Consider the following 13,642-nt stretch of genomic DNA (forward strand, 5'->3'; position numbering starts at 1 on the left):
AGATTATTCATTTATCAAAGTGTTCGGGTCAACATATTTTCCATGTGTCAAACCTTACCAATCGCATAAATTTTAGTTCCATTCACTTAAATGTGTTAACTTAGGCTATAGTGATCACCAAAAAGAGTACAAATGCCTAAGTTCACCTGGAAGGGTTTATGTCACTAGAAATGTCATTTCTAATGAAAGATAATTCCCTTTTTATAAATAAGGTTTTCTAAATAATTATACTCCAAAAAACAGGTTGTTGTTCAAACCTCATAGTGGTCTCAAGTACCAAATCTCCACATTCAAAATTTTATCCAAAATAGAGTCCAAAACCATGTTGATACAAATTCTGCTGCTGCACAAGAAGCATCTCATGGAGCAGCACTGAACCTCCTTTCCAAGAGGTAAGTGAAAACACATTATTTCAGCTACTGAACACACTAACTTTGACAATGATGATGTTGAAGATGCAGCTACTAAACCACTTCAGGACGTCCAACAGGAACCACGACCTACTCCTGTTCAGTCTCATCCGATGATAACTCGTGTCAAGGTTGGCATTTTCAAACCAAAAGTCTATATGTTGGGCAAGCTCTATGGAATTCAGTTGGAGAGGAACCTAGAAGCATTGAAGAGGCCTTGAAATCTAAAGTCTGGAATCAAACCATGAACAATGAGATGGGTGCCTTGAAGGCAAACAAAACCTACACATTGGTGCCATATATTCATCTCACTATAATTTAGTGGGAAACAAATGGGTATACAAAATTTAAAGGAATATGCAGATGGGTCTGTAAAGTGTTTTAAAGCTAGACTTGTAGACAAAGGCTATCATCAATGACCCGGAATTGACTTCAGTGAAACTTTCAGTCTAGCAATAAAATCTTTGACCATCAAAATCATTTCTCACAATTACTGTCAGTAAGGGGTGGGAAGTTAGACAACTGGATATCAACAATGCATTCTTGATGACACCCTTGAAGAGAATGTCTATAGGCTTCAACCACTAGGTTTTGAAGACAGCACCACACCAAATGATGTGTGCAAACTCTACAAGTCATTATATGACTTGAAACAAGCTCTAAGAGCTTAGTTCGAGAAGCTCAAAAAGACACTTCTTGGCTGGAAGTTTGTCAACTCAATAACTGATACATCCCTATTCTTTTACATGACAAACGAGATTATAATTCTTGTTCTAATTAATTTATGTGGATAACATCATTATAACAGGTAATGATGATACCAAATTGAAGCAGTTTATAAATGATCTGAACAAGAATTTTCCTCTCAAAGACTTGGGAACACTTCACTTCTTTTTGGGAATAGAAGTACATCAAGATAATATAGGACTGTATCTCACAAAGAGCAAATACATCTCTGATTTTCTCCACAAATTTGATATACTGAATTTAAAACCTTGTCCTACACCCATGATTTCTGGCAAGCCTCTCTCAAAATCTGATGGTGAGTTAGGTTATTAATAATAAAAAAAATATGAGTTAAGTTTGATAATTTCATTCTTTCAACAATTATCTAGGTAGTATTAAGCATTACATTGACTTTGTTTCATACTGTCATGCAGATTATAGGGGCTCACTTTTGGGCCACCCTTTCCTGACCTATGGCGATCGAGTGGTCACCTCCTCCTTTTGATTGGATCAAGCTCAAGTGTGATGTTCATCTTGAGGAGAATGACATGTGTATCGCCGTTATTGCTAGGAACACCTTGGTGCACTGGTTTGGGTGGTTACAAAACCATTATATGCTTCTCTGATTTGCTTTGTGGGGAGGCAGTTGCTTGCCCTTTTAACTTTGGATGTCGCGGCATAGAAGCGTTACAAGTATATATGTTATTGTGGAGAGCAACTCTAGTGGGGTTATTGATGCCCTAAATGGTGTTTGTACTAATTGGGGGTTGATTACTGCACTAGTCATTGCAAAAAAAATTTATTTGTCTTTTGTTGATTTTTTATTTTCAAAAGTTGTAAGATATTGTAATTTTGTCGCTTATAATGTGGTTAAGTGGGCATTTTTTCTACAATTACTATAATATGGTAGAGATCTAATTTCAGTATCATTCTATGAACCTTTTTATTTTATTTTTTTTAAAAAGCTCATATCAAATGCCCCATATAATTCCTAGTTCAGTAGTAAAAATCTTATTTATTTTAATTTTTAATAAAATCAAATGAATTTTTTTGCTAAACACCAAGATGCAATCTTGGTTTGTACAACCTAAGTGAATATGATGGGTGATATTGCCAAGATAAATATTTAATTTAAAATTATTATTAAACTAGTTAAAGATAACAATATGGTTGATAATTTCAAGATGAATATTATTTAAATTGAAATTAAATATTAATTTCGAACTTAGAAATTGGAGAAGAAAATACAATCTTTGTTTCAACAACTGATTTAAAGAAAAAATAAATATTTATTTTTTAGCTAATAAAGACAACTGTCGATATTATTAAGATATATATTTAATAGTGGTCATAATTAGCATATAGCCTAGCAATTCACACTTTTTCTTAAAAAAAAATCTCAAATTAAAATCCATCTCTCCCAATATCAAATATATAAAAAATACTAAAAGGTATCATTGGTGCCTAACACTTTTATTGTCATATTACTATTGGTGTAATTAAATATATTGGTTCCATATAATTTAATATAATAGCTTTTGGTAAATATCACTACCAATCATAGGAGGCTACATCTAGAACGTGTTAAGATTTATAAAACACTCAAGAAATACAAATAATTAAAGATTTAATCATATTTTTAAAAGTGCTTTAATATAAAAAAAATCTTAAATTATATTTTATAGAACATTTGCTAAGTTAAAGAAGAAGAAGATAACGAGATGAGCAGAAGCACTAACCTGAATTCATTGTTAGAGATTGTAGAGAAGATTAATTATGATCTTCTAAGAATACACTATTTCACTAAAGTATTTTCTCTGATAGAGAAGAAAAGAATACATGAACCCTAGTATTTCTTGGAGACCACTACGTTATAGACTCATTATATAATGAGTTTTGGGTATTTATAAGTTGACCCCTTAACAAATTATAACTTAACTAACGGTATCTACATTATTTTTATGACAACTTAATTTTGTATCACACTTTATAATAGTATATACATTATACATATGTGCCTACAATAAGATTTTAATCCAACAAAGATGCTAAACAATACTGGTGTCTAATAACAGTGCTCCAAATATATATACATTTAATATTATATTTTTTAACCAATAACAAAGATGTCATTGATACTATCAACATGTATTTTATTTATTAAATAAAAGGCTATGTTTGTTTTAGCTATAACATTTTATTTATTGAATAAATATGATAGTATAATTACATAGTAGTGCTATAGTTTAACATTTCTCAAAATATAAAAAATAAAATATATATATATATTTATATATATATTTGCTACTTTGGTTAGACCACCATGGAGCAAAGAATCCATGCACATACGCAGAGATGTCTACTTAAATATAAGATAATTCATTTCACATTTTAATCAATAACCACTCTCTTAAGTTCTATCCTTATTTCCTTTCTAATCATACCTCATAAGTGAAAATGGCCGAAGGAGTTTTATTAGACATTGCTGCAACTCTTATTGAGATGTTGATATCCTCAGCATTCGAAGAGATTGGATTGCTTTATGGTGCAAAAGACAAGTTCCAAGAACTTGTTGACACAACTAAAGTAATCAAAGGCGTACTTCTTGATGCAGAAGAGAAAATGGTTGTCGATCAAAGTGTCAAAGTTTGGCTCAAACAACTTGGAGATGCTTTCTTCCTTGCTGATGACTTGGTGGACAAGTTTCATACCAAACTTCTTCAGCATCGAGTCATGTTTGGGAATAATAAGTTTACCAGACATGTATGTATTTTCTTCTCAAACTCTAATCAGGTGAGGGAAGAGGAAGTTATTGGGAGAGAGGATGAAAAGAGAGAGATTATTCGAATGTTGGTGGAAATGGAGTTTGGGGAGGATGTGTCATTCATTCCAATGGTAGGGATTGGAGGGTTAGGGAAAACTACACTAGCTCAATATGTTTTTAATGATTTAAAAGTCGAAAACTATTTTGAATTAAAAATGTGGGTGTGTGTTTCTGATGTTTTTGATGTGAAATTACTTGTGGAGAAAATTGTAAACTCTAATACTTCTAATAACAGTCTAGAAAATTTACAAAATGAACTTAGAAGTAAGATAAGTGGTAAGAAGTATCTCCTAGTGTTGGATGATGTTTGGAATGAGAATGGTGAGGAATGGGATAAGTTAGAGACGTTGTTAAAGTGTGGGGGAAAGGGTAGTAAAGTCTTAGTAACCACACGTAGTGAAATGGTTGCTAGGATAACTCAGACAGTTCAACCATTAAAAGTAAGAGGTTTGAGCAAAGATATGTCTTGGTCTTTATTCAAAAGAATGGCATTTAAGAAAGGTCAAGAGCCGGTGGAGGGCTCAAAAGAAATGGAGCTAGGGATGGAGGTTGTCGAAAAATGCAAGGGAGTTCCTTTGGCCATAAAAACAATAGGAAGATTATTGCAAGAAAAGTTATGGCTGTCTAGAGATCCACAAAAGGAGTTGTCAAGGTTTTTGAATAACGAATTTGCAAAAATAGATCAAAATGAAAATGATATCTTGCCCACCCTCAAGCTAAGTTATAATCATCTCCCTTCACATTTAAAGCATTGTTTTGCTTACTGTAGATTGTTCCCTAAAGATCATGAAATTGATGTGAGGGAGTTGGTACGACTATGGATGGCACAAGGATTTATAAAATGCTCTAATAACAAAAACCAATGTCTAGAAGATATTGGTTATGAGTATTTCATAAATCTATTGTGGAGATCTTTTTTCCAAGAACCAAAGATTGATGGATTTGGTGATATAATGACATGTAAAATGCATGACCTAATGCATGATCTTGCAATTAAGGTGGCAGGATCAAATAGTGTCATAATTGATCAAAATCCTAAATTTTCTAATGAAAATTGTCTCCATGTGTCATTAGTTAATTTTGATTTTGATCTTGAAACCAACAACTCACTCGAGATTTTCGAATTCTTTTCTCAACAAAAAAGACTTCGAACTTTACTTTTACATCATCGTAAAGGGTTGAGCTTCTCAGAACTTCAAGATTATTTACCCAAATTTAAGTGTCTACGAGCTTTGAGTGTACCTTTCATGAGTATTGAGGTGTTGCCAAAGAATTTGTGTGAGTTGGAACATTTGAGATATCTTAATCTTTCTTGTAATTATTTTCTAAAATTGCTCCCAAGCTCTTTGATAAGATTACAGAATTTGCAGACTCTAAGTGTCGTAAATTGTGAAAACCTTATTAAATTACCTCAAAAAATGAAGAAATTAGTCAACTTAAGGCATCTTATGATTGAAGGATGTTGTAGATTGAGAGAGATGCCTCCTGAATTTGGGTATATGAGTTCCCTTCACACATTAGATAAATTTGTTGCATCTGAGTCGAGTGGGTTTCATGAATTGAGCAATCTTATTAACAACTTACAAGGAAGATTAGCTATTAAAAAACTCAGGCACACAATTAATTATTCTGCATCAGAAACAACTTCAAAGCAAGCCGTTTGTGAAGGGAAACATAATCTTCAATCGTTAAGTTTAGAGTGGGAAAAAGTTTATGAAAATAACAATAATATGGTGGAAAATGATGAAATGTTACTTGAAGGTTTGCAGCCACCTTCCAACCTAAAAGAATTGCATGTGTGGCATTTCATGGGAGTGAGATTTGGAAGTTGGCTTTCTTCATTGAATAACCTTGTTAAACTGAAGTTAAACATGTGTTACAAGTGCCAATATCTCCCAAAATTAGATCAATTACGTTCTCTTGAGGAACTTATGGTATCAGGAGTAGAAGCAGAGTACATGTGCTCCTCTGGCGAAGATGATGATTTTGACGCCAACTTGTTCTTTCCATCCCTGGTGACTCTTACAATTGGACATTGTTCAAATCTGAAGTGGTGGTGGTGGAAAAAGGAAGTGGATGGGAATAATATTAGATCATTTCCTCGTCTCTCTAATCTAGTAATAACAGACTGTCCTAACCTCACTTCAATGCCCTTGTTTCCAACTATTGAAAAGGTTAAACTGTTAGCAAGTAGCTCAATGTCATTAGAAGATACGTTTAAAATGATGAGGGGATCAAGCAAGGCACACAACACTACTCACCCAAACATTTCATTGCTAAGGTCTATCCATATAAGAAGCTGCCCCAGTTTGACATCACTACTGGTGGAAGAGATTGATAACCTTACTTCCCTTGAGTCTATCTTGATAGAAGACTGTCCCAATTTGACATCAGTACTGGAAGGGATTGATAACCTTACTTCCCTTAAATCTATCTTGATAAAAGACTGTCCCAATTTGACACTAGTACTAGAAGGGATTGATAACCTTCCTTCCTTTAGGGATATCTCTATAGAACACTGTCACAATTTGGCATCACTACTTGAAGGGATTGATAACCTTCCTTCCCTTAGGTCTATCTATATAAGAGACTCCTCTGATTTGACATTATTACTGGAAAGGATTGAGAACCTTCCTTCCCTTAAGTCTATCTATATAAGAGACTGTCCCAATTTGACATCATTACTGGAAGGGATAGATAACCTTCCTTCACTTGAGTTTATCTATATAAGAGACTGCCCTGATTTGACATCAGTTCCCGACAACTTCAGAAAAGTGAAGAATTCTTTTATTAAGAATTGTCCAAAGCTTGAAGAGAGATAATGTAATTGAAGTTTCTATGTGAGTTTATATGTCTTTCTCTCTCTCCCTCTCTATTGTTAGTGTTTAATTAGATTAATGTGTTTATGGAGCATAATGCATGCATTTCAATTTTATTTATAAGTTTATTTTTTCATTTGTTGTTTTTGTGAGTATCATGTGTACAAGTAGAACAGTATATGAATATTGATATGGTTTTCTCATCCTCATCCTTGTTATTTGATGGTCAGACACCATTGGAGTTGTGATAAACAAGCAAAAGAGGCAGAAAGGGAGTGAGGACAATGGAATGGAACCCTCTCCAGCTGTACATGTTATTATGTAGAAGAGAGTTCAAACTCTGGGATGGTTCCTATGACAGGGCAGGGAATGGGGTCAACATTAATTCTTCTTGTCTAGACTGATTTACATAGTGGCATGTCTCTTGAAATGATCTCATCATCTTCTCTTTACTTATTATTTATTGTATATTGGATTTCTCATACATGTTTGTTTGTGGTTTTAACTCTAGGAAGACTTTTGCATTGAAGTTATTGGCAAAGAGTATAGAGTAAATTATTGTTGGAGAATACAGAGAATAAAGATGCAGAATTGGGCATCCTTGGCTGTCAAATATCAATTGATAAATTCATACAGGTACAAAAAGAGAATATCTATCTATGCATACTGCTTTGTTTTGTTGTTGAGTTTAATTATTGACTATGAATGATTCATTTCATAGGTTTTGATTGGACACAAGAGAAATGGTGGAGAGATTGGACAGAGACAATATGCCATTTGGCCAAAGTGCAGAGAGATGATCAGACCGAAATAGATGGAGACATAAGTGGAGTTAGCTGTGAAAAACAACTAGTACTTTCAGAGTCTCATTCTTCCATTTCAACAGATTCAGTCGATGAGAAGATTGGCGTTGTCAAGAATTTCAGGAGAATGGTTGGTGTCAATCAAAGTTAGAAAACTCTATTTTTGCATTCAGTGAATGGATCGTCATGCATATTTGAATCCATTGTAAGTAAACTAAGGTGCAGCAAATGCAAAACCCAACTATGGAGAACTGCAATTATGGCATTAATTTGGGCTGTTTGGTTCGAAAGAAATTCTAGAATTTTTGAGGGCCGTGACGAGGTTCAAAAGAGGAACTTTGGGAGAAAATAAAATTCTGGTCAGCTACTTAGGTATATAAGGCTAAACACTTTGAATTCATATCATCATTCTTCTCTGGTGATGGCCTTGGATTTAACTATTAAGATGAGAAGTGTAGGATTTGCAATCCTAATTCTATGATCTTATCTCTGCTGACATTCGAAAACAAACATGGCAGAAGTGCCAACAAAACCAGAAAACTAAATCGAGAGCAATAACTCTCTTAACACAAGGAATAATTGAATGCTTTCTTTTTTATTGATCTGAATGTGTATTACAAGACTTAGTTGTATTGTACAAGAGGCAGCCTATTATAGACTTGTAGGTTGGTTACAATGAATAGGACAAGACAGTTAAGTTAGTTGGAATAACTAACTTAACTGTCAAAATAGTAAAAGACAAATACAACCTGTACAATGTGAAGTCACACTAGATTTTACAAGAAGCTTATATAATTTTATAATAAATTGCTTATACTAATCTTTATTACTACCACTATTGTTAATGCCAGACAATTCTTTTGTCTATACTTTATATACTCATCAAAGCAGAGTAACAGAAAAACTATTCTAACACACTAACATAAGTCTTGATTGAAATTTGTTCTAATCTAACAACTACAATACGAGCCTTTATACCCTTAATCTTTATTCTTAATGATAAATTTACACAAAATAGTTTGCTACTTTGGTTATAGCATTGAGCAAAGTATTAAATGCAAAAGCAAGATTGAAGAGAAAAAGAAAATAAGCACATAAAGCAAAGACAATGTCTCTTGGAAAAAGATGAAGCAAGGAATATAACAAATCCATGTTAAAGCAATTAATACAATAATACTTTACTTTGGAGTGTTAAACTTGTTCTAATGCATCATCTTTGCTATAAATATTACAAATCAAAACGCCCTTCATCTCACACAACACAACATAATTTCGATCAATACAACCCCTCTTGAGTTCCTTCCCTATTAACCTTCGCCCTTTTTCATCATACCTTCTAAGTGAAAATGGCCGAAGGAGTTTTATTCGACCTTGCTGGAAGTCTTATTGAGATGCTGGGTTCTGCAGCATTCGAAGAGGCAAGACTGCTTTATGGTGTGAAGGACGAGTTTCAGAAACTTGTTGGGACGATTGAAGTAATCAAAGGCGTACTTCTTGATGCGGAAGAGAAGATGGTTGTTGATAATCAAGTCAAAGCTTGGCTCAAACGGCTTGGAGATATTTTCATTGTTGCTGATGACTTGGTGGACAAGTTTCATACCGAACCTCTACAGCGTAGAGTCATGTCTGGGAATAAGTTTACCAGACAGGTACGTGTTTTCTTCTCAAGCTCTAATCAGCTAGTTTTTCGTTTTAAGATGGGCCATCAGATTAAAGAAATAAGAGAAAAACTAGAGGATATAAGAGCCATTAGCAACAACTTTCAGTTAACTATTCGTCCAATAGAAATGATAGATGTTAGGGGAAGTAGTATGAGAGAGACCTACTCATATGTGAGGGAAGAGGAAGTTATTGGGAGAGAGGATGAAAAGAGAGAGATTATTCAAAAATTGGTGGAAATGGATTTTGGGGAGGATGTCTCATTCATTCCAATTATAGGTATTGGAGGATTAGGAAAAACCACACTAGCTCAATATGTTTTTAATGATGAAAAAGTCCAAAAACATTTTGAACCAAAAATGTGGGTGTGTGTTTCTGATGTTTTTGATGTGAAATTACTTGTGGGCAAAATTTTGAAGTCTTATACCACTGGGAGTCTAGAAAATTTACAAAATGAACTGAGAAGTAGGCTAAGTGGAAAGAAATACCTCCTAGTGTTGGATGATGTTTGGAATGAGAATGGTGAAGAATGGCATAAGTTAGAGATGTTGTTGAAGTGTGGGGGAAAGGGTAGTAGAGTCTTAGTAACCACTCGTAGTGAAATGGTCGCTAGGATAACTCAGAGTACAGTTGGGCCAATTAAAGTAAAGGGTTTGAGCGAAGATATGTCTTGGTCCTTATTCAAAAGAATGACGTTTAAGAAAGGTCAAGAGCCAGTCGAAGGCTCAAAAGAAATGGAGCTAGGAATGGAAGTTGTCAAAAAATGTAAGGGAGTTCCTTTGGCCATAAGAACAATAGGAAGGTTATTGCAGCAAAGGTTATGGCAGTCTGGAGACCCACAGAAGGAGTTGTCAAGGTTTTTGAATAGTGAGTTTGCAAAAATAGATCAAAATGAAAATGATATCTTGCCCACCCTCAAGCTAAGTTATAATCATCTCCCTCCACATTTGAAGCATTGTTTTGCTTACTGTAGAATCATCCCAAAAGATCATGAAATTGATGTGAGGGAGTTGGTTCGACTATGGATGACACAAGGATTTATAAAATGCTCTGATAACAAAAACCAATCGCTAGAAGATATTGGTTATGAGTATTTTATAAATCTACTGTGGAGATCTTTTTTCCAAGAACCACAAACTGATGAATTTGGTGATATAAGGACATGTAAAATGCATGACCTTATGCATGATCTTGCTATTAAGGCGGCAGGATCAAATAGTGTCATAATCGATCAAAATCCTAAAATTTCTAATGAAAAATGTCTCCATGTGTCATTAGTAAATTTTGATTTTGATCTTGAACCCAACAACTCATTGGAGATTTTCGAATTCTTTTCTCAACAAAAAAGACTTCGAACTTTACTTTTGTACAATTGTGTAAGATTGAGCTTCTCAAAACTTGAGAATTTTTTGTCCAACTTTAAGTGTCTACGAGCTTTGGGTGTACCTTCTTTGAATATTGAGGTATTGCCAAGGAATTTGTGTGAGTTGGAACATTTGAGATACCTTAATCTTTCTCGTAATTCTCATTTAAAAGAGCTTCCTAGCTCTTTAATAAGATTACAGAATTTGCAAACTTTGAATCTTAAGAATTGTAATAGGCTTGTTAGATTACCTCAGAACATGAAGAAATTAGTCAACTTAAGGCATCTTATGATTGAAGGATGTGATGGATTGAGAGAGATGCCCCCTGAATTTGGTTATATGAGTTCCCTTCACACATTAGATAGATTTGTTGCATCTGAGTCCAGTGAGTTTCATGAATTGAAAAACCTTATTAACAACTTACATGGAAGCTTAAGTATTGAAAGACTCAGGCACACAACAAACTATTCTGCATCAAAAACAACTTCAAAGCGAGTCATTTGTGAAGGCAAGCATAATCTTCAGTCGTTAACTTTAAACTGGAATTTAGGTGACGACAATAATTATAATATGGTGGAAAATGATGAAATGTCAATTGAAGGTTTGCAGCCACCTTCCAACCTAAAAGTGTTGCATGTGTGGGGTTTCATGGGTGTGAGATTTGGAGGTTGGCTTTCTTCATTGGATAACCTTGTTAAATTGAAGTTATATTGGTGTAAGAAGTGCCATTATTTCCCAAAATTAGATCAATTACATTCTCTCGAGCTACTTTCCATTTTTGGGGTTGAAGCAGAGTACATGTGCTCCTCTGCGGAAGATGATGATTTTGACGCCAACTTGTTCTTTCCATCCCTGGTGACTCTTCAAATTGAATATTGTTTCAATCTCAAGTGGTGGTGGTGGAAAAAGGAAGTGGATGGGAATAATATTAGATCATTTCCTCGTCTCTCTAATCTAGTAATAACAGACTGTCCTAACCTCACTTCAATGCCCTTGTTTCCAACTATGGCAAAGGTTGAACTGCGTACAAGTAGCTCAATGGCATTAGAAGATACGTTTAAAATGTTGAGGGGAAGTAAGGCACACAACACTCACCCAAACATTTCATTGCTCAGCTCTATCCAGATCATTTACTGTGAAGATTTGACATCAATAATGGGGATTGATAACCTTCCTTCCCTTGTGTCTATCACTATACAATATTGTCCCAATTTGACAACACTGCTGGAAGGGATTGATAACCTTCCTGCCCTTAAGGATATCGATATAAAATTGTGCCACAATTTGACATCAGTACTGGAAGGGGTTGATACCCTTCCTTCCCTTACTTCTATCTGTATAGAACAATGCCGCAATTTGACATCAGTACTGGTAGGGATTGATAACCTTCCTTCCCTTGAGTCTGTCAATATATTTAACTGCCCCAATTTGACATCAGTGTTGGAAGGAATTGATAACCTTCCTTCCCTTAAGTCTATCTATATAAGAGACTGCCCCAATTTGACATCATTTCCGGGAAACTTCAGAAAAATGTGGGGTTCTATTATTATGGACTGTCCAAAGCTTGAAGAGAGATAAAAACTTCAGAAGTTTCTATGTGAGTTTATGTCCAAAGCATGCATTAATCTGGAAAACAGAACCAATGGGGGCCTGCTAACCACGTTTTAAAAGGCAAAGCGGAAGTGGTGTTCAGTTCAACAAGAAAGGAGACGGGACAATGGAGCAGAGATATTGTAACTAATGTTTTCCCTTGCTGAACATGTGAGCTTATCATCTCTTATCATTATTATTTATTTGAGCATTTTATTATGTAATTGTGTATATTTGATTTGTTATTATGTTGGTGGTTTTAAACAGGAACAACAAGATCAAAGAAGAGTTCAAACTCTTGACGGGGCAGGGAATGGTCAGCATTAATTCTTGTCTACACTGATTTTCATAGTGGCATGTCTCTTGAAATGATCTCATCATCTTCTCTTTATTTATTACAGTGTCTTCTTCAATCCTCAAATTCATTCTTATTCATTAACTTAGTTTTCATTTGTGGCTTTGACAGTGAATTTTATTTATTGCATCGAAGTTATTGACAAAAATAAAGAAGCAGAATTGGGCATCCTTGGCTGTCAAATATCTATTGATAAATTCATACAGGTACAAAAAGAGAATATTACCAAATTAATTATTTGATGATATTATGTTAGTACCTTTTATTTTTGTGTATACATATTATAAACTCATTAATGATGTTTGATTCACTTTGACTTGTGTGTACATATACAGCTTTATTATTTCAATCATAAGATAGGCTGTGAGCTGTGAAGAGAATATGAGATTGGTTGTCCAATGATCAAGGAAGTCATGTTTCAGACTAAGTAAGAAATGACTCCTTACAACACAACTCTAATATCTATCTATGCATACTACTTTGTTTTGTTGTTGAGTTTAATTGTTCACTATGAGTGAATCATTTGATAGGTTTCGATTGGACACAAGAGAAACGGTGGAGAGATTGGGCAGAAACAATGCCATTTGGCTGAATTGCAGAAAGATGATCAGACCAAAAAAGATGGAGACATAAGCGGAGTTAGCTGTGAAAAAGAAGAGTCTCATTCTTTCATTGCAACACTTTTAATTTGAAGATGCTGTTGATGAGAAGATTGGAGCTGTCAAGAATTTCAGGGGAATGGTTGGAGAGTCAATCAGAGTGAGAAAACTCTCTTTTTGCATTCAGTGAACGAATCGTCATGCACATTTGAATCCATGGTGAGTAAACTAAGGGGCAGCAAACACAAGACCTAACTATGGAGAACAGTGATTATGGCATTAATTTGGGCTGTTTGGTTGGAAAGAAACTCTAGAATTTTTGAGGGCCGTGACGAGAGTTCAGAAGAGGAACTTTGGGAGAAAATAAAATTTTGGTCAGCTACTTAGGTATATAAGGCTAAACACTTTGAGGATGTTAGAGTCAAACCCGAATCTTTTCTTTTCGTTCTTTTTTTTGTACTGTGTTTGGTTTTTTGCTGTAGCATTTTCTTTG

The 13,642-nt window shown here is 34.5% G+C and overlaps 2 protein-coding genes across 2 annotated transcripts; both read left to right on the forward strand.

The window, feature by feature from the left end:
- The first annotated feature begins 3,935 nt into the window (after window positions 1–3,935).
- Window positions 3,936–7,949, forward strand: LOC115696813 (putative disease resistance protein RGA3). The gene is made up of 4 exons (XM_061119077.1): window positions 3,936–6,800; window positions 7,010–7,198; window positions 7,295–7,415; window positions 7,501–7,949. The coding sequence occupies exon 1, from the start codon at window positions 3,984–3,986 to the stop codon at window positions 6,780–6,782; it is 2,799 nt and encodes a 932-aa protein (XP_060975060.1). The 5' UTR covers window positions 3,936–3,983; the 3' UTR covers window positions 6,783–6,800; window positions 7,010–7,198; window positions 7,295–7,415; window positions 7,501–7,949.
- A 909-nt stretch (window positions 7,950–8,858) lies between these two features.
- Window positions 8,859–13,397, forward strand: LOC133039943 (putative disease resistance protein RGA3). The gene is made up of 5 exons (XM_061119078.1): window positions 8,859–12,366; window positions 12,463–12,511; window positions 12,662–12,756; window positions 12,886–12,977; window positions 13,081–13,397. Exon 1 carries the CDS (start codon window positions 8,929–8,931, stop codon window positions 12,181–12,183), a length of 3,255 nt encoding a protein of 1,084 aa, XP_060975061.1. The 5' UTR covers window positions 8,859–8,928; the 3' UTR covers window positions 12,184–12,366; window positions 12,463–12,511; window positions 12,662–12,756; window positions 12,886–12,977; window positions 13,081–13,397.
- Window positions 13,398–13,642: the final 245 nt, after the last annotated feature.

This window comes from Cannabis sativa, chromosome 7 (genome assembly GCF_029168945.1).
Source record: "Cannabis sativa cultivar Pink pepper isolate KNU-18-1 chromosome 7, ASM2916894v1, whole genome shotgun sequence".
NCBI classification, from domain to species: Eukaryota; Viridiplantae; Streptophyta; class Magnoliopsida; order Rosales; family Cannabaceae; genus Cannabis; species Cannabis sativa.